The sequence below is a fragment of the Hemitrygon akajei genome, chromosome 17, assembly GCF_048418815.1.
Source record: "Hemitrygon akajei chromosome 17, sHemAka1.3, whole genome shotgun sequence".
NCBI lineage: Eukaryota > Metazoa > Chordata > Chondrichthyes > Myliobatiformes > Dasyatidae > Hemitrygon > Hemitrygon akajei.
Genome location: NC_133140.1, coordinates 62,622,308 through 62,645,911, shown reverse-complemented (window position 1 = coordinate 62,645,911; position 23,604 = coordinate 62,622,308). Strand labels below are relative to the sequence as shown.

At 39.1% G+C, this 23,604-nt stretch overlaps 1 protein-coding gene across 1 annotated transcript in view; it reads left to right on the top strand.

The window, feature by feature from the left end:
• zfhx3b (zinc finger homeobox 3b) overlaps positions 1–23,604 on the top strand; it is a 446,693-nt gene that overhangs the window by 140,783 nt on the left and 282,306 nt on the right. Inside the window, exon 3 of the mRNA XM_073070292.1 lies at positions 8,776–9,272. Coding sequence (XP_072926393.1) covers positions 8,776–9,272 — 497 coding nt within the window. The remainder of the gene's footprint in view (positions 1–8,775; positions 9,273–23,604) is intronic.

Below are 23,604 nucleotides of genomic sequence, written 5' to 3'. Positions count from 1 at the left end.
CTAACCTCATCAATTCAGAAAATTATCAAAAAAAGTCAGAATTTAGTGAACTTAAGATCGTGAAATGTGTAGAATCATGTTGTAGATGAAATGTAAATAAAATGTTGTAGAGTCTATGACTATAATAAACTTCAGTTGTTTTAGTGTTTTATATTTCAGATTCACCTGTATACATTTGAATGTCATAACCTCTAATTTGATTTTGTTAAATAGTTCCAGAATTGGATGAAAATTTGATAGTTTTCCTGTTGTACTTGACTGGCTATGCTGCCGGTTTAATGACATCATTGTAGCTAGTTTCCACAGATGCCTACAGAAGGTACTTGGCTTCTGGAAATCAGAAAAGTATAGCAGAGATTCCTCTGAAGTTTTAGGGTCTGATTTCTTTAAGGTTAAGAACAAATAGCAATTCTTTGTCAGTACATCAAAACCCAGGCCAATGAAGCAATCTCCTGTTAATTTGAGTGAGACAGATGTGTTTAGTGAATGGATTTTGTTGGAGAAGCATTTCAACACTGACACGGATAGGTGGACAGGAACATTGGCAGTATCTTTGAGGTTGTCCTTATTTAACCCTTCCCTACTCATTCAAACCCTCATATGTATAAACCATATGTATAGATATAGAAGGCTATAATGAGACAAAAATTGGAGAGGCATTAGGTCCCTTTAAAGTGATAATTGCTTTGTAACCATGCTTAACCAAATGACTCGAGTCCTAGAGTCAATACAACAAAATCATTAGGCTGTAGCATTACAAAGAATAAGATAGAAAATAAGAATATAAGTGATGAGTTGTAAAATCAAAAAGGCTTATAATTTCTTTTGTAATTTAAATGACTGCATGGTTAATGTAGTTAAGTTCATTGGTAACCAGCTGGTTGCTAAGGGAACATTTAGCAATTGTTTCTAATGAGTGGGTGAAAGAAAAATGACTACTGAGATTTTAAGCATATTCTGCTTTATCCAAATATGGGAATGAACATAGTGGTTCTAAAACTGAATACATATTCCATGGAATAAAAATAGTAAAGCAAGAACTCTTGACAATATTTGCTTTAAAAAGAACATACACTGTTAAAGCTAATGCACTTGACCAGAGAAATGCCTTGTGAGAAATCCATTCAATATGCCAACCTATCTTTATATTTTTTAACCACTTGGGAAGAGTTATTTTGGTGATTGCGTATATCCAAATTACAATCTAGTTCCTTCTCAATCCTTATTTAATTCCTCAAGAATTTAGCGCTTGTTTTCCCTTTTCCATACCTGCAGAAATAATAATCAGAACCTATTCTTAGTAAATTTGTAGCTTCTGAGTTTCTAATGGCACTAAGCATGAATAAATGTTTTAAACCACAGACTCCATTTGTGCATGCTGATGTATCATGAGAAATATTGATTGAAAATTGGGAGGGAAAGTGGGAAATCCACGTTATGTTAATAATCGGAGCATTCACCTGAAGCTACCTCTTCCTCGCACATACAAATCCTTCATTGTTACTGCAGTCGTAGTTCAGCCGTACAAAGTAAAACAAATTTTTGAAACTTTTATACAAACCAAGTGAATTAAACCCATACAGATAGCAACTGTATACTTTTCACAAAACGTATAATATTAGTGTCTTAAATGTTTGGAAATACTACAGATTTTTTAGATTTCTAGACAACTTACCATTTATAAATATTTCACTGGAAAATATGCCAGCAAATGAATATCCCTGTGTTTAGTCTCTTTAGTTCTCTTTCTTTTTCATGTTCTTTTTTCCTTACTCTGCCTTGGACAGCCACAGTAACCCATCTTTCATTTCCCACGCATGTGCATTTCTACATGTATTGTGTGCAAAAAAAATGTGTGGGAAAAAATACTGCTTCATTTTTGCTCATAATTTGTATGTTGGCCTGTTTGTTTCTATAGAACTTCAATTTCACATGAGCACTGTCGAATTTGGCAGGGCTTCTTTCTCTATCAGATTCACATTGGAGATGCCTTCAATGGGCATTGGCTGCAGAACACGATTTTGCTCTTTATTTAACCCTTCAATTCACAAACTATTGAAAAGCTCTTCTTTGCTTCATCATACATTCTGTTGGTTTGGGAGTATTAAGTGGCAGGTGCTAGGTTCAAATCCAAAGTTTATAAGAAACTTGTGCAGACTTGGTGTGTTCTGATAAAGTTGCTCCGTGTTTTGTTTCTCTCTTACACGGGTGAGTCACCCACATGACAATGGAATGCGAGGTAGTTTGGTAAAAAGAAATGAAGGTCAAATATTACTCAGGTAATAAGTCCCAAAAGGATCTAATGACACAAACAAAAGTCACTTAAAATAGTGAAGTCATATTAAAGTCATAAGATGTTATGACAAGTTCTGAAGACAAAAGATTTTGTTGATTCTGGAATTAAGCTTCCAACAGACTACTTCTGGGGATTCTGCCCAGTTGTGATCTCTTGATACTATAAAATAAAAAAGATGTGATTCTGTCCTAAGACTGGGAGATGATCTGATTGATATCTTTCTGGTGATGGAAAGGTTTGAAGGGATAGATTTTAAAAGTGATGTTTCCACTTGCAAGAGAAAGCAAAAGCTAGGACATAGCCTCAGAATAGAGGGGTGTCCTTTTAGAACAGAAATGAGGAAGAGATTCTTTAGTCAGAGAGTGACAAATCTGTGGAATTTCTTGCCACAGGCAGCTGTGGAGGCCAAGTCTGTATGTATATTTAAGGCAGAGGTTGATAGGTTCTTGACTGGTCAGGCCATAAAGGGATATGAGGAGAATGCAGGAGATTGGAACTGAGAGGAGAATTGGATCAGCCATGATGAAATGGCAGAGCAGACTCAATGGGCCAAAAGGCCTAATTCTGGTCCTTTATCTTATGGTCTGTGGTTGCATAGGTATGAGCAAGTCCCAAATGAATCCAACAGCAAATCCAGGTGAAACGTCTTTTCCAAAGAGTGATAGCAATGTGGAACTTGTTTTCAAAAATCATGGCATTGATGTGTTTAAGGGGAAATTTGCTAAGTACATGGTGGGAAAAAAGACCGAAGGCTTAAAGCCTGTTCTTAGGCAGTGTCCAATGCAGCTTTAAGCTAACTGCTCCATTGTGACTCCCTCTAGTTTGTCCCTTAATTTAATCCTTTCCATTGATTCAAATAGTGTATAAGGTCAGTAGAGTGATACTAGTATCCCATACAGTCACATACTTTCATCTGTTTCTCTGCTGTTCTTCAAAAGTGTCTATTCAGAACTGTCGCTTTCACTCCTCCTAAGTTGTTTAGATTTAGGTTTCTTGACACATGATCCAGGATTCAATAAGAAGCTTGTCTTGTGTACAGATCAACTCATTACACAGTGCGTTGAGGTAGTACAAGTACTGAAAGCAGACTGAAGCGTGACATCTACAGAGAAGATGCAGTGCAGATGGACAATAAGGTCATAACGAGGTAGATTGAGAGGTCAAGAGTCCTTCTTATCATACTAGGAAATCACTTGATAGTTTATAAGGGTGAGATATGTCCTTGAGCCTTGTCTACATGTTTCTTTCTGCCCGATGAAAGAGGGGAGAAGAGAGAATGTCTGGGGTGGATGGGGTCTTTGATTGTGCTGACTGCTTTACTGAGTGATCGCTGAAGAATGATTTTTCAACATCCATTCTGTATATCCTATGTTACTTCCATCTCCTTTTCACCAATTTTTCCCTTGGCTCTCTGGTGTAGTTTGAGATTCTTCTCCACCGCACAATTCTAAGCATTTTACTCCGGCTAATAGCTTTGGAAAGAATCTACCTTCTGAGCTTTTCATTTTCTAGGCCTCCAGTGTTCTGAGCCTCTTGACAAGTGCAAAGATGTGGAATTGTGTTCACAATCTGCCAGGAAATGGCAAATGTCATAAACAGCTTCAAAGAGACTTTGAATTCAAAGTTGTCTTCCAACAGCCATCCTCTGTGTTGCCAACAAGAAAATCTACCATGTTCGTCATACATTAGTTGCTTTTCAAATATACAAGTATATCAGCTAATTTGGCAGGAACTTCATGAGCAAATAAATAGAACTATGTGTGCTGTAATCAGCAGGTAAATGCAGAGCCAACAATACAAAAAATCTCACTTCATTAAATTTCTACAAAATCAGTGAAGGTGGCCAAAAGCAAGACTCATTGTGTGATGACAAGATGATCACAACTCCCATAAAATATACTTGGAACTGAAGCCAACATTTTCTCGTAGTGCTGGGCTAGATTAAAATTAAATATATTGTTAAGTGCCTAGTACTAACCTGCATGGAGCCGGCTTTTTAAACACAATATATGGGTGGCTTGGTAGCATAATGGTTAGCAAAACGCTTTACTGTAAGGGTGACACAGGTTCAATTCCTGCTGCTGCCTGTAGGGAGGTTGTACACTCTCCCCATGACCATGTAAGTTTTCTCTGGGTGCTCCTGTTTCTTCCTACGGTCCAGAGACATAGATTAGTTGTTCATTGTAAGTTGTCCTGTGATTAGGCTAGGATTAAATTGGGGGATTGCTGGGCGGTGGGCTCAAAGGTCCGGAAAGGCCTATCCCACACTGTATCTCAATAAATAATGCTGTGAAGAGTACGAATTTCAGGTGGTATACTATATAAATTCTCTGATATTAAAGGAATCTAAATCTAACAGTAAGTCCGGCCACTATTATTGTAGAGACTGCCTGTAGGCCAGCTTAGCTAGGAGTGTGATCATACTGTTGGCTTAGAACAGTTGAAGGTTCAGATGGCAGCAGTGCACCCATTTAACAAAGGTCTTTAGCACTGTGACATTTAGTGGATTTCCCAATGACTTCTGAAGTAGCACAGGCTATCTTGAGAATAGGGACTTGCCGAATGGGAAAGTTGAGGGTGAATCAACCTTGGTCCGCCATCTCTGTTAAACTTCCTGTCAGACAACTGAAGATCAAAGTTTTTGGACTCAGAAATAGATCAGCTCCTGCTCTTTCGAAGAGGATCGTTCCTATGTCATAAGCAAAGTGGCAAAGATATATTTTTCTGATTCTTTTTGGAAAAGAATTAGAATCAAAATCAGATTTCATATCACTGGCATTTGTCGTGAACTGAGTTGCTTTGCAGCAGCGGTACATGTCAATACGTAGTCATAAAAGCTATAAATTACAATAAGAATAAAATAAACGAAATAAGTAGTGCAAAAAGAGAGGGAAATCAAAATACTGAGGAAGTGTTCGTAGGTTCATTGTCCATTCAGAAATCAGGTGGCAGACGGGAAGAATCTGTTCCTGAAATGATGAATGTGTGCCTTCAGGCTTCTCTACCTCCTCCCTGAGGCAGCAATGAGAAGAGGGCATGTCCTGGGTGATGGGAATCCTTAGTGATGGATGCTGCCTTTTTGAGGCATCGTCTTTTGAAGGTGTCCTCGATGCTGGGGAGGCTAGTACTGATGAAAGAACAGGCTGAGTCTACAACTTCCTGCAGCTTTTTCTGATCCTGTGTGGTGGCCCTTCCATTCCAGAGGTGATTCAATCAGTTTGAATGCTCTCCACGGTGCATCTGTAGAAATTTGCAAGTGCCCTTTGGTGACGTACCAACTCTCCTCGAACTCCGAATGAAATACAGCCAATCTCGTGCCTTCTTTGTAATTGCATCAATATGCTAGGCCCAGGATAGTTCCTCAGAGATGCTGACACCCAGAAACTTGAAATTGCTCATCCTTTACACTTTTGATCCCTTGATGGGGACTGATGAGTGTTCCCCCGACTTCCCCTTCCTGAAGTCCACAGCCAGTTCCTTGGACTTCCTGAAGTTGAGTGCATGGTTGTTGCTGTGATCCCACTCATTGTCTCGCTCCTCGTTACCATCTGAAGTTTTGTCAACAAAAGTTGTGTTGTCAACAAATTCATAGATGGCATTTGAGCTGTGCCTAGCCACACAGTTGTGGGTGTAAGGGTAGAGCAGTGGGCTAAGCACACATTCTTGAGGTGCACCAGTGTTCATTGTCAGTGAGAAGGAGATGTTATTTCTAATCTGCATTGACTGTGGTCTCCCGATGAGGAAGCCAAGGAGCCAGAGGTACAGAGGCCTAGGTTTTGGAGTTTTTAAATTAGAACTGAGGGTATGATTGTGTGTTGAATGCTGAGCTGTAGTCAGTAAACAGAAGAAAGAAAAGCAAGAATAGGTTGTGTAGCCTTTGAATCTGCTTTACTCAGAGATGGCTTTGTTTATAATTGCCTACTTCTGCAGAGATAGTTCTACACTTGTAAATGTCATGCTGGGGATAACTTTATCACAATAATCCTCTGGTGCAGTTAATTTTTTTGGCTAATTCTACTGACAGATTTGCATTTTTAATAAGCCCATATAACCATAAAACACAGGAGCAAAATCAGGCTTTTCAGCCCCTCGAGTCTGCTCCACCATTCCATCATACCTGTTTTATTATCCCTCTCCACCCCATACTCCTGCTCTCTGCCCATCAACTGAGATGCCCTCATTAATCAAGAAACTGTCAACCTCTGCTTGAAATATAGTCAATGAATCAGCCATCTGTGGCAATGAATTCCACAGATTCACCATCCTCTGGCTAAAGAAATTCCTCCTCATCTCAAAGAGAAGTCCTTGTATTCTGAGGCTGTGCCCTCTGGTCCTAGATTCCCCCCACCATAGGAAACATCCTCTCCACATCCACTCTATCTAGGCTTTTCAATATTTGATAGGTTTCAATGAAATCCCCCCTCATTCTTCTAAATTCCAGCAAGTACAGGTCCAGAGCCAATAAATACTTATTACTACGGATAGTGCCAGAATTCACTTTTGATCAAGCAGCACCTTGGTTGCAGAGGAATTCTGGATCCTAAGTGTAACAATTAATCCAAATGACACATGCTGTCAGTGGATGGGATCCTCTAGTTCTCAGCCCAGCCACTAGATGGAGGATTACGCAATTCATTACTGTGGGAAACAAAGCCTGGAAAGGAAGGAAGAGCTTCAGGGCTGGTGGAGGACATCAGGTGGAGAATAAATTTGCCTTTTTGTAAAAAGCCTGAAGCCATAAACTGAATTTAAGTTTGACTCTTTGTAGGAATTGAAGTTTTTGAAATTAGCAAGTGCCATTCACAGTTGCAGAGCTTCTGTGCTATAAATAAAGATCTTGTTGTTATTAATTTACTGTAAGTTGGACAAGGTCAGCTCTTGGTTTTGTCTGGTCAATGATGTATTAAAGATTGTGTAGTAAGAGGCATTAGACAGATCTGTACAGCACAGAGGTTTTCACCTTCCACTGATGAGCTCACCCATCGCACTGGCACTGACACAACTCTGTTAAATGGATGTATTGACACAGTAATGGGATAATTAGCTCTACCTCTGCTGTTGCTGAGACATAGCACAAGTTTCACTGCAGCTATTTTAAAACAGTTTTCTACATTGAGTATATTTCTTTAACTTGTTTCCTTTTTCCCAAGCCTTCTGTTTTTCAGCTCGTGACTAAAATCATTAAGAACATTTTTTCTGTGCTGATCAGCAGACTGAGATCAGTTTTAAATTGCTGTTCTGAATGTTAGGTTGGCTAAGAAAAAACCTTGTTTTACATTGACAACATTTGACTTAAAGATAATATCAAAAATTCCTCATGGTGTCTGTCTGAAATAAAAACAGTCTTACAAACGTATTGTTTCTGTTCAGTTAGAAATCACATTTTCTGGTAAGAAGAGGCAATTCACTATCCTGAAATTCATTAAAAGGATTTTTGCTCAAATGTGTTTTCCCTATCCAGATGCTGATTGACCTTGAGTGTATTTCCAGCATTTTATTTGCTATAGTTTTCAAAAGAAGCTTGTGCGTGGGAGGGGGGAGCTGGGGGACGGTCTTTTGTGTTCTAACATTTAACTGTCGTTCATTCTTTCGGGCACTCCTCTTTTCGTGGATGTTTGTGAAGAAAAAGAATTTTGGGATGTATATTGTATACATTTCTCTGACATTAAATGTACCTATTGACCAATTGAAGATTACGAAATCTTGCAGTCATCAATCAAAATGGGGGTTAGATGGAAAAATCCACAGTAAAGAAAGCAACTCCTGGGTTGAACTAAACTATTGTTTTTTTGAAATAACTTTAATATGAAGTGTGTTCTGCAGTCCTGGTTCATTGATGTATAACACCAAAGTAGTTACCATTGCCAATATCTTGGAGTTGAAATGAATATTAAATATTTTTAAGCTGTATTTTAGGTTGAATCCTAACAAAGTGTTACACTTAATTATGCAATCAAACAATACAAATATAAGCAATTTTGAGCTTGGCCATATTCAGAGCTCTTCTTTCTATTTTTACTTGCATACTGCATGCTTACCTTTGAAATCTGTACAAGCTAAAGTTTAAATCTAATTTGGCATTAGCTGATAGGAATCACTGTCCCTGAAGACTAATAACTGATCAGAAGTAAAATGAGTTTTGACCATCTCAGTCTTGTAGTCAGGGACAAGAGCATAAAGTAAACCGTTAAGCACGGCTTACCATCAACAAATCAAGTAAATAGGCATCGCTCACTCTCATATCTACCGATTGAACATTGCAGGAGATTGGCCATTTAATTTGCATAAAGCATTACCATGCAGCTGATTTTATCCCTACACAATGATGGGAGATTGAACCTTAATAACAGACACAGCATTGTCAGTATTGGCTTTAGAAGAAGAGTTCAGGCTGATCATTCAGGATTTTCTTTCAGGGTTTGGACATCACATCCTGGCACTGTAAACATTCTTGCTCTTTATTCTTTGGTTTTATGCAGTTGGCGGTGAGATTCCTATTGACATGCGACTGGGAGGCGGGCAACTGGTGTCAGAGGAACTCATGAACCTTGGCGAAACGTTCACAACCACGAATGACCCTTCCTTGAAGCTTTTTCAATGTGCCGTCTGCAACCGATTCACCACGGACAACCTGGAGACGCTGGGTCTGCACATGAACATTGAGCGGCACCTGCCTGAAGAGGAGTGGAAGGCTGTCATTGGTGATTCCTACCAGTGCAAGCTTTGCCGCTACAACACCCAGCTCAAGGCCAACTTCCAGTTGCACTGTAAGACAGACAAGCACGTGCAGAAATATCAGCTTGTGGCACACATCAAGGAAGGAGGGAAGGCCAATGAGTGGCGACTGAAGTGTGTAGCCATTGGGAACCCAGTGCACTTGAAATGCAACGCGTGCGACTACTACACCAATAGCATTGAGAAGCTGCGATTGCACACGGTCAACTCAAGGCATGAAGCCAGCTTGAAATTATACAAGGTAAGGAGAGCAACATTCTCCCCCATGCGGTGTTTCTGAATCATGGTGAATAGCAGTCATTATATTCTCCATATATGCTATTTTTCAAAGCAAATATTTGTCAATGGAAGGTTGTCTGCAAAGGTCTTTTATATATTTGATGTTATTAAAAAAAGGCAATTAAATAACATATATATTGTTTAAAGTAATCAAAAATGTAGCAGATTTCCATGAAAGTCTGAGGTAAAATTGAAGATGATGGACCTAGAGGAAGGGTCCTTAGATAAGAAAAATTATTGCTGAAGTTAGAAATACTTTGATATGTGGAGCAGGCGAAAGTTATTTTTTTTCAACTGGCTGTTCTAATGGTCCAATAAGATTAGGTGGCTTGAGGATTCCACATTTAATGTAAGCATAAGGGAGTGACACAAGAGAGCAAATTATTTTGTTTTATTTAAAGAAAAACTTTCCTGTTTAATCAGGGTTCAACATCAAGCTTTCTGAAGACTGGCCCCTCAGGCTGTTGTTCAACAGGCTTCACATGACTGATTGCCTGACTCATTAATCAATACTCTGATCCATTTTAGTCAATTAAGTAAATCTAGAATACAAATGTTGACTCCCAATGCAGCACCTCCTAGGATTTATAGAAAACTATACATAAAGTTAATATGAAATTGGTTAGGTTAGCATTACATATCATTGTGACCTCATTACATAGAAAACCTACAGCACAATACAGGCCCCTCGACCCACAATGCTGTGCTGAACATGTATTTACTTTAGAAATTACCTAGGGTTACCCATAGCCCTCTATTTTTCTAAGCTCCATGCATCTATCCAGGAGTCTCTTAAAAGACCCTATTGTATCCGCCTCCACCACCGTCACTGGCAGCCTCTTTTTACCACTCTCTGCGTAAAAAACCTACCCTTGACATGTCCTCTGTACCTACTTCCAAGCACCTTAAATCTGTGCCCTCTTGTGCTAGCCATTCCATTCCTGGGAAAAAGCCTTTGCTTTTATTATTGCATTACATTATTTTGATTCTGGACTGTTTGGCTCTGACAGTCTCACTCATACTCTTCCCTTCCCAACTGCACCAGATCAATCCTATGTGCTGACGTACTGTATGTGCTTCATGTATTTTTGAATGCAAAGTTCAAAAAGAGAAGTCAAGGCCATTTGGCATACATTGCCCATTTATTGTAAGGAGCTGTAATCTGATTTGATGTAACCTTTACCCCTGCTTCCCACCCATTTGTACTGAGAAGCAATGCTTTCTTGCATTGTCTGTGAAGTTCTTAATTTTTCACTGCCTACTTGTCATAAAGTTGCCATTTAGCTTGATTTAGTACCTAGGGTTTGCTTTTTTCATATTCCGCTGGGTGCCATACGTATCCAAACTGTCTCGTTTTCTATTCTGAAAGATTCTCAGGTTTTAGCTTTTCTTCATTACTCAGTCTTCGAGGATCATTTAACCCTCCTCTGTAGCAGCTTCGGGCTGTGAAACTTTCTCCTGATATCCAGGAATGCAACACGGGCAGTAATGTCACAGCTTTAGTTCCTTGGCTTCAAACCTATTGTCTACTCATTTGCTGGTGTAGATCAGAAATTAATCAGGGTTGGTTGACTGCAGCTTTGTTGTGCCCAGGCAAGTTTGTTGTTCAGTTACCATCCCTTACCTCGCTTCTCTATCTAGTCAAGTATTCTTTCATTTCAACAAATGCACTTAACCTTCTACTTCACTTTAGCATTCAAAGTTCAGAGTTAAATTTATTATCAATACACACACACCCCCCCCCCCCAAGAATCGTTTTCTTGTGGGCATTACAAGAAACACGGTAGAATCAACAAAGGACCGCACCCAATAGGACAGACAACCACCAATGTGCAAAAAAAAAGTAATAATAAATAAATAAACAATGAATATTGAGAACATGAGGTGAAGAGTCCTTGAAAGTGAGTCCATAGGTTGTGGGAACAGTTCTTCAGTGATGGAATAAGTGGAGCTATCTCCTCTAGTTCAAGATCCTGATGCTTTGAAAGGCAGTAACTGTTCCTGAACCTGATGGTGCAGGTCCTGAGGCTCCTATACCCCCTTCTTTATTCTTTCTTCTTTATTCTTTTTGCTGGAGTTCTGCCCAAATACAAGTATTGTCTGGATTCTTCTGAAATCTATGGACTGCTATATCTGACAAGAGTTTCTGCTACCTCCCACCCCATCCCTCCCAGTTTATGATCATACGTAAACAGCTTCTCTAGTGCTTCTGGGTCTAGGGTTTATACATAGGTCAGTAATAGCAGGACCGCCAGAACCAATCTGCTTAGGCCATCATCTTGTACCCAAGTAATTCACCTTCAGGCAATAACTTCACCTGTTGTGTACTTTTAAATCTCCCAACATCTGCCATGCTGCATCACTTTTATTCCCTCAGTCCCATTTCACTTTCTGTAGGCACAAACATGAATGCACTTGAGCATGTAACCTGCAACATATCTAGTGTCTTCAACACTCCCTTTGATTTGCTCCTCACAGTCAGTCCCCTGCAGTTCATATCTACCCTTTCTGTCTTGACAGCTGTAGAAGTTCTGTCTTCATTTCATACTAGCTCTCTTTGGTTTCCTGTGTACTCTTTGGTAATTCACACTATAGTGGTACAAATCATGACTGTCAGATGAGAATTTCTTGAACCATGGAGTAGAAGATGCTGGCTTTGGGAAAATTGACCGTAAAAAACATTCAGATTGTTGTAAATTACCTCCACAAAGGGTTGAATCATGTCCTTCTTGCTTTATCTGGTGTGTATGTAATTCCATCTCGCTATTGTATTTTGCTCCTACCTGTGTTATTGAATGACCAAACAAGCCAGTCAAATGCTCACAAGCTATAAGATGTGGGCTGAGTAATAAATGCCAACTTTGTTGGAGATACCCGCGATCCTAAATTACCTTTTTAAAAAATCTACCCGGAATTCACCACCTTCCTCCTGGCAAACACAAATCAATCCCAGTATTCCTGCTTGACTGAGGGACATGTCTGGTGTTTATCGTTTGCAGACAACACACTGAAAAGCGTAGGTGCATCTCACCCTCTGGCACAGATACCTTATTTTTCATTTGTTGCAGTATTCTTTAAATGCCTCCCACTTCTTTTCCCTCTGACCTCTTTCCCATAGCATTTTCTCCATGTCCCCTTCCAACTTGCTCCCCTGAAGTTCTATTCTGCTTGTTCATGATGTTCTGTTCCATTGGTTTTTAATGATTTTACTCTGTCTATATCTATCTTTCTCATTGCATGGAAAAGAATCGTAGAACCAAACAGAACAAGTTAATGATGCAGGAAAAGAAGCATGATATGGGAATGAGCTTTCTGGAAGGATAAAAATAGTCATCATATTCATGTTGATTTGTTTTTTTTTTGAGCATTGAAGTTGCAAAAGCCCTCTCCTTTGCTCCCGTGTCCAAAACATAGAAGTGTTGCTGAATTTTGATGAGTGAAGTAATGGGTGAATATACTACTACATTTAAAATCAGCAGTCTGCTGTTTTTGATTCCAAGCAAAACGAAGGCCCGGGGAACTGGTCAGGCAACAGACGTAAAGCTGATTTGATGCCATTATTTAATTCGCTTTCTTGCTCAAAAAGATCTAGTTCTCCTGAAATGCTGTGCTATGTGTGAACGTGTTGTTCTTTTTCCATAGAGTTGTGTTTAACATACCTTTTGTTGATAAGTGAATTGGGGAGTTGGGGTGGAATTCCTAGTGGAGATATGGTGGCAGACTCTATTCTGACTCTATTCTATTTTTGACTGCTGAGACTTAAGAGTTACTGTACGTGGTTGCAGCTTTTATAACATGAGTTATAAAGGTTTTAATTGTTAGGGTTTTCAGCTAAGACAACTAATGTTCGATTTATTTTTGTTGCTGGCTACACAAATATGCAGCACCACATATTTGGAGACGATCCTCCTGGCTAATGTAAGGTCAGACCTCTCAGAAATACCTCCGACTTTGAGGTCTGGGACAGCTTTCTGACTGAAGGGAGCAGAGTCCTACTTGAAATCCCAGAGGTTCAAACTGTTTGTTTTAAGCTTCTTTCAAGATCACACATGGTATAAATTAAGGAATGGTTTCCACTCAGCTGCAGAATTAGTTGCTCCATGCACTCTAATACTTTTCTAGAAATGGACCGGTAAATATCCTTGACCATAATCTCTGAAGTCTCTGTATTGTATCTGAACTTTAAAGGGTTAATAAATGTGAGTATACACTCAGTGGCCACTTTATCCAGTGTCTAAAAAGAGTTTCAGTTTGTATATTGTATACATTTCTCTGACATTAAATGTACCGATTGAACCTATTGGTCTTCTGTTGCTGTAGCCCATCCACTTCAAGGTTCAACACACTGTGGGTTCACAGATGCTCTTCTGCACACCACTGTTGTAAAGCATGATTATCTGAGTTACTGTCATCTTCCCGTCAGCTTGAACCAGTCTGGCCGTTCTCCTCCTCTGACCCCGCTCATTAACAAGACATTTTCGCCCACAGAGCTGTTACTCACTGGATTTCTTTCTTTGTTTTTCCAACATTCTCTGTAAACTCCAGTAACTGTTGTGTGTGAAAATCCCAGGAGATCAGCGGTTTCTGAGATACTCAAACCACCCTGTCTGACATCAACAATCACTCCACGGTCAAAGTCACTTAGATCACATTTCTTCCCCATCCTGATGATTGGTATGAATAGCAACTGAACCTCTTGACCATGTCTGTATGCGTTTGTGCATTGAGATGCTGCTATATGGTTGGCTGATGAGGTATTTGCATTAACAAGCAGGTGTTTGGGTGTACCTAATAAAGTGGCCACTGAGTGTATTAACATGCGTGTTGTTTGATTTTTGTGGCAGTGTTGATCTGTGCTGTTAATCAACTTCCTAATTATTTCTTTGAAAAAAGTAAGTGTAGGATATCTGAGAATGGATATAAAAGTCTTCAGTGGAACTGGTTTGGAGAACATATTTGCTTCATCCCTCCTCACCTCATCAATGGTACTTTACTGCTGAAATAAGAATTGACATTTGTAAGGTACAAGTAAAACAAACGACCAAAATTGTGATGGTACTTAAATAAATTGCATGATTGATATTTCTGGATAAAGAGTGTAATACACAGACATTCTTCAAGGATACTTTGTGTGATTTTTCAGTTTGCTTTGGTGTCGGACAGAGAATATCAATATTATGATGCCGTGGTAAAGATCCTGCTACAGACAAATATGATATATTGAGGAGAGGAGAGATCCGTAGGCATTGGAGAGAAGCATTAAGAAGTAGTTTTCATACAGCTTTCAAACAATCTCAATGATATTGGGTACAGTTTCACATCTTCAACAACTGTAAAATGTCATGGTTATGAAAACAGAGAAAAATAGCTTAACAATCTGACTTGAGAAAACAGTTCAGGTGGGCATGCAGCAAGCTTGTACCCAGCTCCCTGTAACCTAAGACGGGATAAAGATCCAGTTAATGGTACTCGACTCAGGCAGCTGAATTGCTGTAGACAGTTGTATTGATTTTCACTGGACTTAAAGCTTCACCTTTTTCTCTAATCATTCCATAATGGCTTTAGTATGAACAATCAGGTACAAATGGCCATAAATCTACCAGCCTTATTCCACTTACCTTCCACTCAATGTCAGGCACAGACTTGTAGTTAACCCAACTTGGCAGTAGCTTTGGGACATTTTTTTTTAGTGCCGCTTTCCTGCCAGTAAAGCTGTTTCATTTAAGAATAAGCAGAGATTGGATCGCAGAGCAGCCTCTGTATTTTGGGAGCTGATTCTGTGCTAATCTGTCTGCATAGTTTGTCAAAGGACAACTCTGCAGCAGAGCTCTTTATTGTGACATATTTGAAGTATCGTTCCAAAGGCTTGATGATCAGAATGCAGGAGTCAAGTACTGAATTCAAGCACCATGTTTGTTTATTTTTATTTATTGAGATACAGCACAGAATAGGCCTTTCAAACCAAACCACCCAGCAATCCCCCGATTTAATCCAGCCTAGTCGTGGGACAATTTATAATGATCAGTTAACCTATTTTGGAGTGTGGGAGGAAACTGGAGCACCCGGAGGAAGCCTTTGTGGTCGCAGGAAGAATGTACAGAACTCATTATAGGCTGCGGCAGGAATTGAACCCGGGTCGCCTGCACGGTAAAGCACTGTGCTCACCACTACGCTACCCTGCTGCCCATTTAACAGTGCGAACTAATAACTTGCAAAGATTCCCCCCCCCCCCCCCCCAGTATAACAAATTCTTAATTTTGTGAAGAGTATAAAATGCCTTCTCATTTTAGGTACCACCTGAGCAAATTTCTATTTAGTTATCATTCATCCTGACACTGCAGGCACAGTTAGGACCCAGAGGGGCATGTGAACCAGGAAACATAAATGGAATTCAAATCCAATTTTAAAATGAACAGTCTGTCCTAATTTTCATGTTGCATTACAACTCACTTTGCATAGCAATTCAACTCTAGACAGTAGTGCGAAACATGCTGTATTTTAGCAACAGAATGCTGCACGTTGCATCTGAACTTCGGTTCCATTGAAGTGAATGGAATGAGTTTTGGAGGCTGATTGCATTATTGGTGCTCCTGACCACAGATGGACAACTACCATACTGTATGTTGGATTGGAAATTGCTCGTGCAATCTAATGCTGCAATGAAATCCTCACTCTGGTGGTGGTGCTACAGCAGATATGGGCAATCTGTATAAGACTACACAAAGTTGCTTTGAACATGAAAACTTGACAAAGATTACCACATGCTAGAAATTGTCCTATTTTTAAATAATGAAGTATGACACATGCATCTCCTGTACAATAAACAGTGGCTTTGCACTTCTGCTTCTAAAACTGTCAAATGGCGGGACTTAAGTTAACAAGTGTGAATTATTTATTCATCTGACGTTTCACATTTGTAGAGTTGATTTTAGCATCTCCCAAGTAAGCAGCTAATCTTGGAATATCACCCCATTCCAGAGTCCATGTGTACCACCGTAAAATTGAAATGTGGAGACTGGGCACTGAAACGGTTGATGTGAGCCTGTCATTGTGTATGCAGGTGAGAAGAACACATTCACCAACCCCCTCCCATAGGTTCTTCTTTTTTCACGGACTTTGTGGGAAAATAACAAACTTTTCAAGGCAGAAGCGAACGAACAACATATTTTAAAAAATCGATGAACTTCCATTGATTTGGAAGATCATTAGATTGTATAACTTTTTTGTCCACTTCTTGCCTGTGGTCAATACGTAGGTAGAAGCAGCCTTGGCATACATCTCACGGAAACCATTCCAATCTTTTGTCATATAGGATTTTGGTCAGGATGAGTCCATAGTTAAATAGTTATTGACATTAGTAAATAATGTATGGAATGAGTGCTATCTCACGCAGCTTATGATTTTTATGGCTATGTGGGAAAAGGAAGCAAAGAGGGCAAACACGTTAATTGTTTGCTGCTTTCTGACTTGGAGTAAATGGAGCTTAATTGCTTTCCATCTACTAGTTAACAATACGCAATAATCAAAACGCATGTCAGAATATGTGCCTATGGCTCCTTCTTTAAAAATAGGATTGTAATTCAAAACATAATGTTAAGTAGGAGCAACAAAAGACCTTAGTTAAACTGCTAGAAAAAAATGCTGCATCGGAGTTTAGGGGGATGTTGTGTATAAAATGGAATCCTTTTCTTCCCTTCATCCGTGAGCCTGAATTTAAAGTCGTTAAGACATGCACTAAGCACTGTGGATCACACTGCCACTGATTTAGTCATATCTTCAGCGTTTGGACAGCCTGGTGCAAATACTGAGTGGCTGTGCTCACTCAACTCAGAAAAAGCATATACTCATCAATGGTCAGTATATTGGGTGAGTGGAATGATAATTGCCACAGAAAACACTCTAAGAAACACCCTGGAATTAATCCAGCTCTTTCCATAATTCCTTGACATCTGAAAGTACATAACAACCAATGAAATAATTTTGAAGTCTCGTTACTCATGGAACCAAACAATAAGATCACAGAAACACCAGCAAGAATCAGAAAATAGTAGTCTATATTGAACCGCGTTAGTTCAGGGATAAATAGTAGATAGGACCACTTAGCAGATGTTTAAATAGCACATTGGTTACATACAGGACCAGAGTTTAATGTTTCATCTTGTAGATAAGTAGATTGAAGTGAGATGTTAAAATCATGAGGTAGAGAACAGCAAAGAATTAATGGGAATATTATGAGGCAAATGATTAAAATTGTAGGGACCATGTTTGCTGATGATAAATAAAGCAAATAAAATGTTGGTTTGTATTATAATCATTGGAAGGATATGTTTTTTGAAAATATATCTTGCTGTCGTTGAAGCCACATCTGAGTAGGTGTTTGGCCAACTTGTGAAATTATTGGATGAAATGGCCATGAAGTTGGCTTCTCAGGGAACAGGATCTTCACTGTGCCTTTATTCTTTGGAGCAGAAGAAGACTGCGACATCTAATAGAGAGCTTTTCATTTTTTTGCAGACATGGAATATTTTATTTTTTCTGAGGGCCCAAGTTTTGAGACAGGAAGCAGGTCAAGGTTTGTTGCATCAAATGGAAAGGGAATTTTAACTTTGATCTTTAAAAAGATCTGTGATAAGACAGGCATCGTTATTACTTTGTGCAAAACTTTCAATAGCCATGACAGGATCTGATTGTTTTATTTCAGTGCTTGTACAAAAAGTTGATGATATTGTTCATCTACGATCTCTAAAACTTCATTCCAGCGTCAGCCTGGGCAGCTCACAAGGAATGGGATGGAGATATGAAAAGGATGGGGTTGATTAACAGCTGGGGAGAAGTGTGTGGAAGTGCATGCATGTGTGTACGTATGCATAATAGCTTGTGAGTGTGTATATATGCATGTAAATACATGTAAGCTGAAACTCCTTGCTTCTTAATGCCCATCACTTCAGTATTTAATGCTAATTGTTTAGCTCTGATCTTTGATTTTACCCTAATCTTTGACATCTTTTCTTGTATACGTTACTCTAAAATAATTTGTTAGTGTTAAAGAAATGGCAGATTGCTAAACCTATAGGCATTATTTATGTTTAACTTTTTCAAGTTTTACAGCTTCCATTTAGGCCTTTACTCTCCCCTTCATCTGCCATTCATCCTCTGATCTGTAGGATTTGAGAAGATGTAGGAAATGTATTTCTCCACCATTCTCACCTCCTTTTCCCCTCTCCGTGGTTGAGCATTCTGAAAGCACAAACTGCTCCTCCTGGTGGCTAGGATGGGACTTGTCGATGTTCATCTTTTGAAGGGAGAACAACCCAAAACTCAGTGTATCTGCCTGTGACAAGTCAATACTACTTTTCTTTGTAAAATGATTGATTTTGGAGCCATTTTTGATCCTATTAAACCAACTTTTTAGCCAGTCTTGTATAAATAAAATTACATCAGTATAAATGTAGTTCCTGTGTGTTTTAATCTTCTCAAAACATTTACACTGGCCTGCCAGTAGAGGCATTGGAACACCATGGCAATCAGATTTCTAAAATTATAGCCTTATGGTTTTACAAAGGCATTTCCTGTTACAAATGTGGGTGTCAGGAATTTACAAAAAAACATGAAATTACAGAGACAGTGTATGATTTTAAAATAGGGAGCAACTACATTTGCCTGTTTTTTTGTTAATTACTCCTGTAGCCTCTGTTCCTAAAGTCCCCAAAAAAAACATTTCAGCCCAACTATATTGGGTGAAAACAAGTGGCAGGAGTAAGGCACGGTCAGTCTTCATGTATAAGACAGGGGAATAACAGGCAGACAAACTGTTCTCAATCACTCCATTCCTTTGCCCAGCACCACTTCCCCTACCCCAAACACCCATCATAGAATTTGAACTTCGTCCTATCTGTATCCAGTATCCTCTGGCAGTTAACTTAAGGCATAAGACAAAGGAGTAGACAAAGGCCTTTCACCTATCGAGTCGATCCTGGCTGATTTATTATTCCTCTCAACCCCATTCCCCTGCCTTCTCCCCATAACCTTCGGTGTTCTTATTAATCAAGAAAAACTTTTTACTTAACAAACCGAAACCATGGAGACATACAGGCCAATGCTTTCTAAAATTAGTTAAATACTGGGCCAGAAAACCTTCAAAAAATGTTACAGTCTCTCTAATGCTTGCTGCCTTGCTGTGATGGTATTTCTCTATCAGCCACTTTAATTCTGACTGAATACACCAATCGTTTTCTGTAGAACTGTTGGTAAGGCAAGGAGGTACAGTTGTGGGTAGTTGCTGGATACTTTCAAGTTTATCTGGGCTGGTGTGGTCTGCCGTAATTGAGATTGATTGGATGTTATTTTTCCTCTTGCAAATGTAATCCATTAGTTTGGCACATGCATAATCAGTTTAGAGCTCAGTTAACTGGATGTAATCTAGTTCTTCAATGTCTGTTGTAGCAAATCTGCTCCAGATGCCAGTTACAGAATGAGTGTGAGCATAGGTCCTATCACAGATGAAATCTCTAATGTACTCCCTTTCCCTTTTCCTGCTGTCTGCATTGGCTGACGTTGGCTTACTCTGTTTATTCATGTTAGTAACCAATTTAATTTGGGCTGTGGGGCTGGAGAGTTTCCCCAGCTTAAATGATAATATTCCGATATGAAAACCTATCTTTTAAAAGTCGTCATTAAATTGCTTTATATATAAATAGGATAAATAATTAAATTGCTTTCTATATTTATAGGAATGATTCGATGTTAGCAAGGAGGATTGTGTCTTATTAACTTATGCATTCTTTGGCACAGTGTAGCAAAGTGGTTTAAATTTTCTAATTCTCATTACTTGTTAACCCTTAGAGATTTCTTTCAGTGTGGAATTCACTTAGGCTGAGGCGAGTATTTCTGAATTATTACAGGCAAGAAAAAGTTTTAATGTATTATCCTAACTCTGCTACATTTCCACTCAACCTTTCTTCATCAATCCTGGGCTAAAATTACTCGGTGATTGGTTGGTTTGGAATATTTTCTCTGTCTCATCTATAACCCCCCCAGTCAAAGGTTCATTTATTATCAAAGTACACAACTCTGAAATTCAACATTTGCAACATTTTAAACAAAAAAAGATCTATGTGAAATCTCTTGTGTTACCTGAAGAATTAATAACGTCCAGAAAAGGCTTTGTGCTCCAAAGGGGTTGGTGTGTGATTATAGGATTCACAATACTGTGGCAAATAGCCCTGAACTTCATATGATGGACACTTACTAACCATTGTTATTCTTTTTCCATGGGAACAACAATACATTTTAATTTTAACAGAAACTTGAAGATTAAAGATTTTTAGGGAGGTAGATATATAAATTATTTTAAAAATTGCCTCTCTGGGCTGCTAAAACCACCCCATGTTTAAATGGTATATATTTTCTGCAGAGTGATTTGTCTTATGCAGAGACAGTCAAATAAATGCATATTAGCAATGAACCATAAGAGAGATGTGGTTGCTATTAGGATCTGCTTAGATATGGCAGCCAGCTACAAGGATATATTTACGTTTAGGTAGAAATATCGTGTGTCTTTTTTTTCCAGAGGGTCTCTGCACGGCAAAAAGGGTGTTGATGCAGGCGGTGTTCTGTTGTGCAGCAGACAGGTACTGCTCATCACCAGGAATGTAATAATTGCTTTTGTTACATCAAAGGCTTGAATGTGACCTGACAGGCTCGCGTGCTGCCCCAGGTCTACATTGAACCTATTGATTAAATGAATTACTAGCTCAGATCAGGGATATTTCACAATCAAGATATTTCAGCTGAATTAAATACAGTATATCAATAGCAAGTTGCAGCTGATTTCATTCGAAATGCTTAACCCGATAAGCGGCTGGCTAAAATTAAAATGTGGTAATGTTTCTATTGTAAAGAATAATGGTTATTGTGTGTCCATCGTGTGTATTTCAGGAGCTATTTGCCGCAATATTGTGAATTCTACAATTACACACTAACACTTTTGGACCACAAATTCTGCATTAAAGACTGTTAAAAATAAAATATTCCTGCAGTAGCAGCCATTATAATGGCTCTCACACATGTGAAAGAGCATCAGTAAGTCTCCATCAGTTCTGTGATACTGAGTTCCTTGGGGGTTTCAGTATAAACTTTCAACCACATTCTGCCTTAACACCTTGCAGATTAGATCCATTAGGCCAATGTTTCTCGCTCTTTTGTATACAGTGCTTGCTCTGATCGACCTGACCCTAGTTCTGGGCTCACAATATGCACATGGATTGAATACAGACTTTTAAGTGTTGCTTTTTTTTTGTCCCTCATCATCTTGGTATCCCTCAGGTCTTGCTGTCAAAATCCATGGAAGAGCCTGTGGCCAGATGCTGAGAAATTCTACATTGCTTTATTTGGAAACACATCTGCTTTGCACGGCAGTATTCCTGGCATAGTAATATTATAATTCTTATCCTTGGAAGGGGGCAGTCATAAAAGACTCAAAAGTTCTGCAGGTATTTGATTGTGAAAAGCCAAGCCTCATGTATTCACGGCTGCATTCTCTTTGTTTCAAGATCATTAGAAACAAAGCTTGTCGCAGGACTATTTAGAGTTGGTTTAATGCAATAAAATTGACATCAGCGCCAATGCAACCATTCTCATGATGGATTGCTAAAAGCCATGTATTATAATGTCAGTTTTCTTTGATGGCCTTTGCAATTGTTTCACATCTGGGGCCTGAACCACTCATCACACGCCCAACTCTCACATCTTTGCTTATTATAAATGTCACTAAAGCATTTTGAACATATACTTTTAATGCAAATATTTTATGAGTAAAACCTTTGCTATTGTGTGCTTAACTTGCTTCTTCCCCAAACTCCGTGGGGTATTAATGGAGCCGAAAGGTGATAAATGTCCAGAAGCCAGTGGCCATCGTCCTAGGGTTTTGAAGGAAGGGCCATGGAGATAATGGGTGCACTTGTTGTCCCCTTATAAATTTTGAGTTTGGTTCCAACAGATTGGAAGGTAGAAAATTGTATCCCATTATGTAACAAAGCAAGTAGAAAGAAAACAGGGACTGTAGACTAATTAACCCAACGTCAAAAGTGGGAAAACTGCTGAATTCATTTAATATGGAAATGGTAACTTGTAGAAAATAGTAACAGGTTTGAGAAGATTTAATGTGGATTTATGAAAGGGGAATGAAGTCGGACAATATTTTTTGGAGTTTTATGTAGCTATAACTAGCAGAATAAATAAGTGCAAACAATCGGACACTTGAATTTTCAGTAGTTCAATAAGGTGCATTGAAGAGATTATTCAATATGATTAGAGTGCATGGAGGTGGGGAAAATGTGTTGTGGATAAAAGATTTGTCAAGGAACTGGAAAGAAAGAGTAGAAGTAAACATGGAATTTTCAGGTTGGGAAGCCAGTGGACTGCCACAGTGACTGGTGCTCCGTCTCCAGCTGCTAATAGGCTGTATTAATTATTTAAATGAGGAGGCCCAGTATATCCATGTTTACTGATAATACCGATTCATGTGGCGCTATTGGACGATGACAACAATGCGAGGAAGTTTCGAGATGATACTGGATAGAGTATACCGTGGGAAGCGTGAGGCCACCCACTTCAGAAGGAAAATGGAAAGCATCGAGGAGAGATTGAAGAGCGCTGAGGTTCAGAAGGGTGTTCTTGTAGATAAGTCATCGTAAGGTATCATGCATTTACAACAGGCAATAAGGAAGCAAAATGAAATGGTTGTCGCTGTGGCAAGAGGAATGGAGTACAAGATCTGAGACACAAAGCTCCAATTATATAAGGCTCCAATGAGGCCAAAATTCGAGTTTTGTCTGCATTTGTTGTCTCACTACCTAAGGAATGGAATACTTGGGATTCAGGGAGTGCAGCAACAGTTCAGCAGTTTGATTCCAGAGATGGGACTTTGATTTTAGAAGAGTGATCAATGATCTCAAGTCCACTAGATGCAGATATGGTGTTTCCCTTGGCCGGGAAGTCTAGAACCGGTTGTTAGAGTATCAAACTAAAAGGTTGACCATTCAGGACTGAGATCAGAAATTCCTACACAAAATGGGCAGAGAGATCTTGGAGTTAACTGCATAAGAAGGCCACTATGTATATTTAAGAGATGCTTAGATAGGGGAAGTGAGAAGGATGGTACATTAGTGCAGAGAAGTGGCGCTGAAGCAAAAGAATGATTTTGATCTTGTAGAATGGAGCAAGCAGATGGTTTTAATGGCCTAGAACAGCTTCTGCTTCATATTGAATAATTATGCAGCTATACGTCCAGCCAT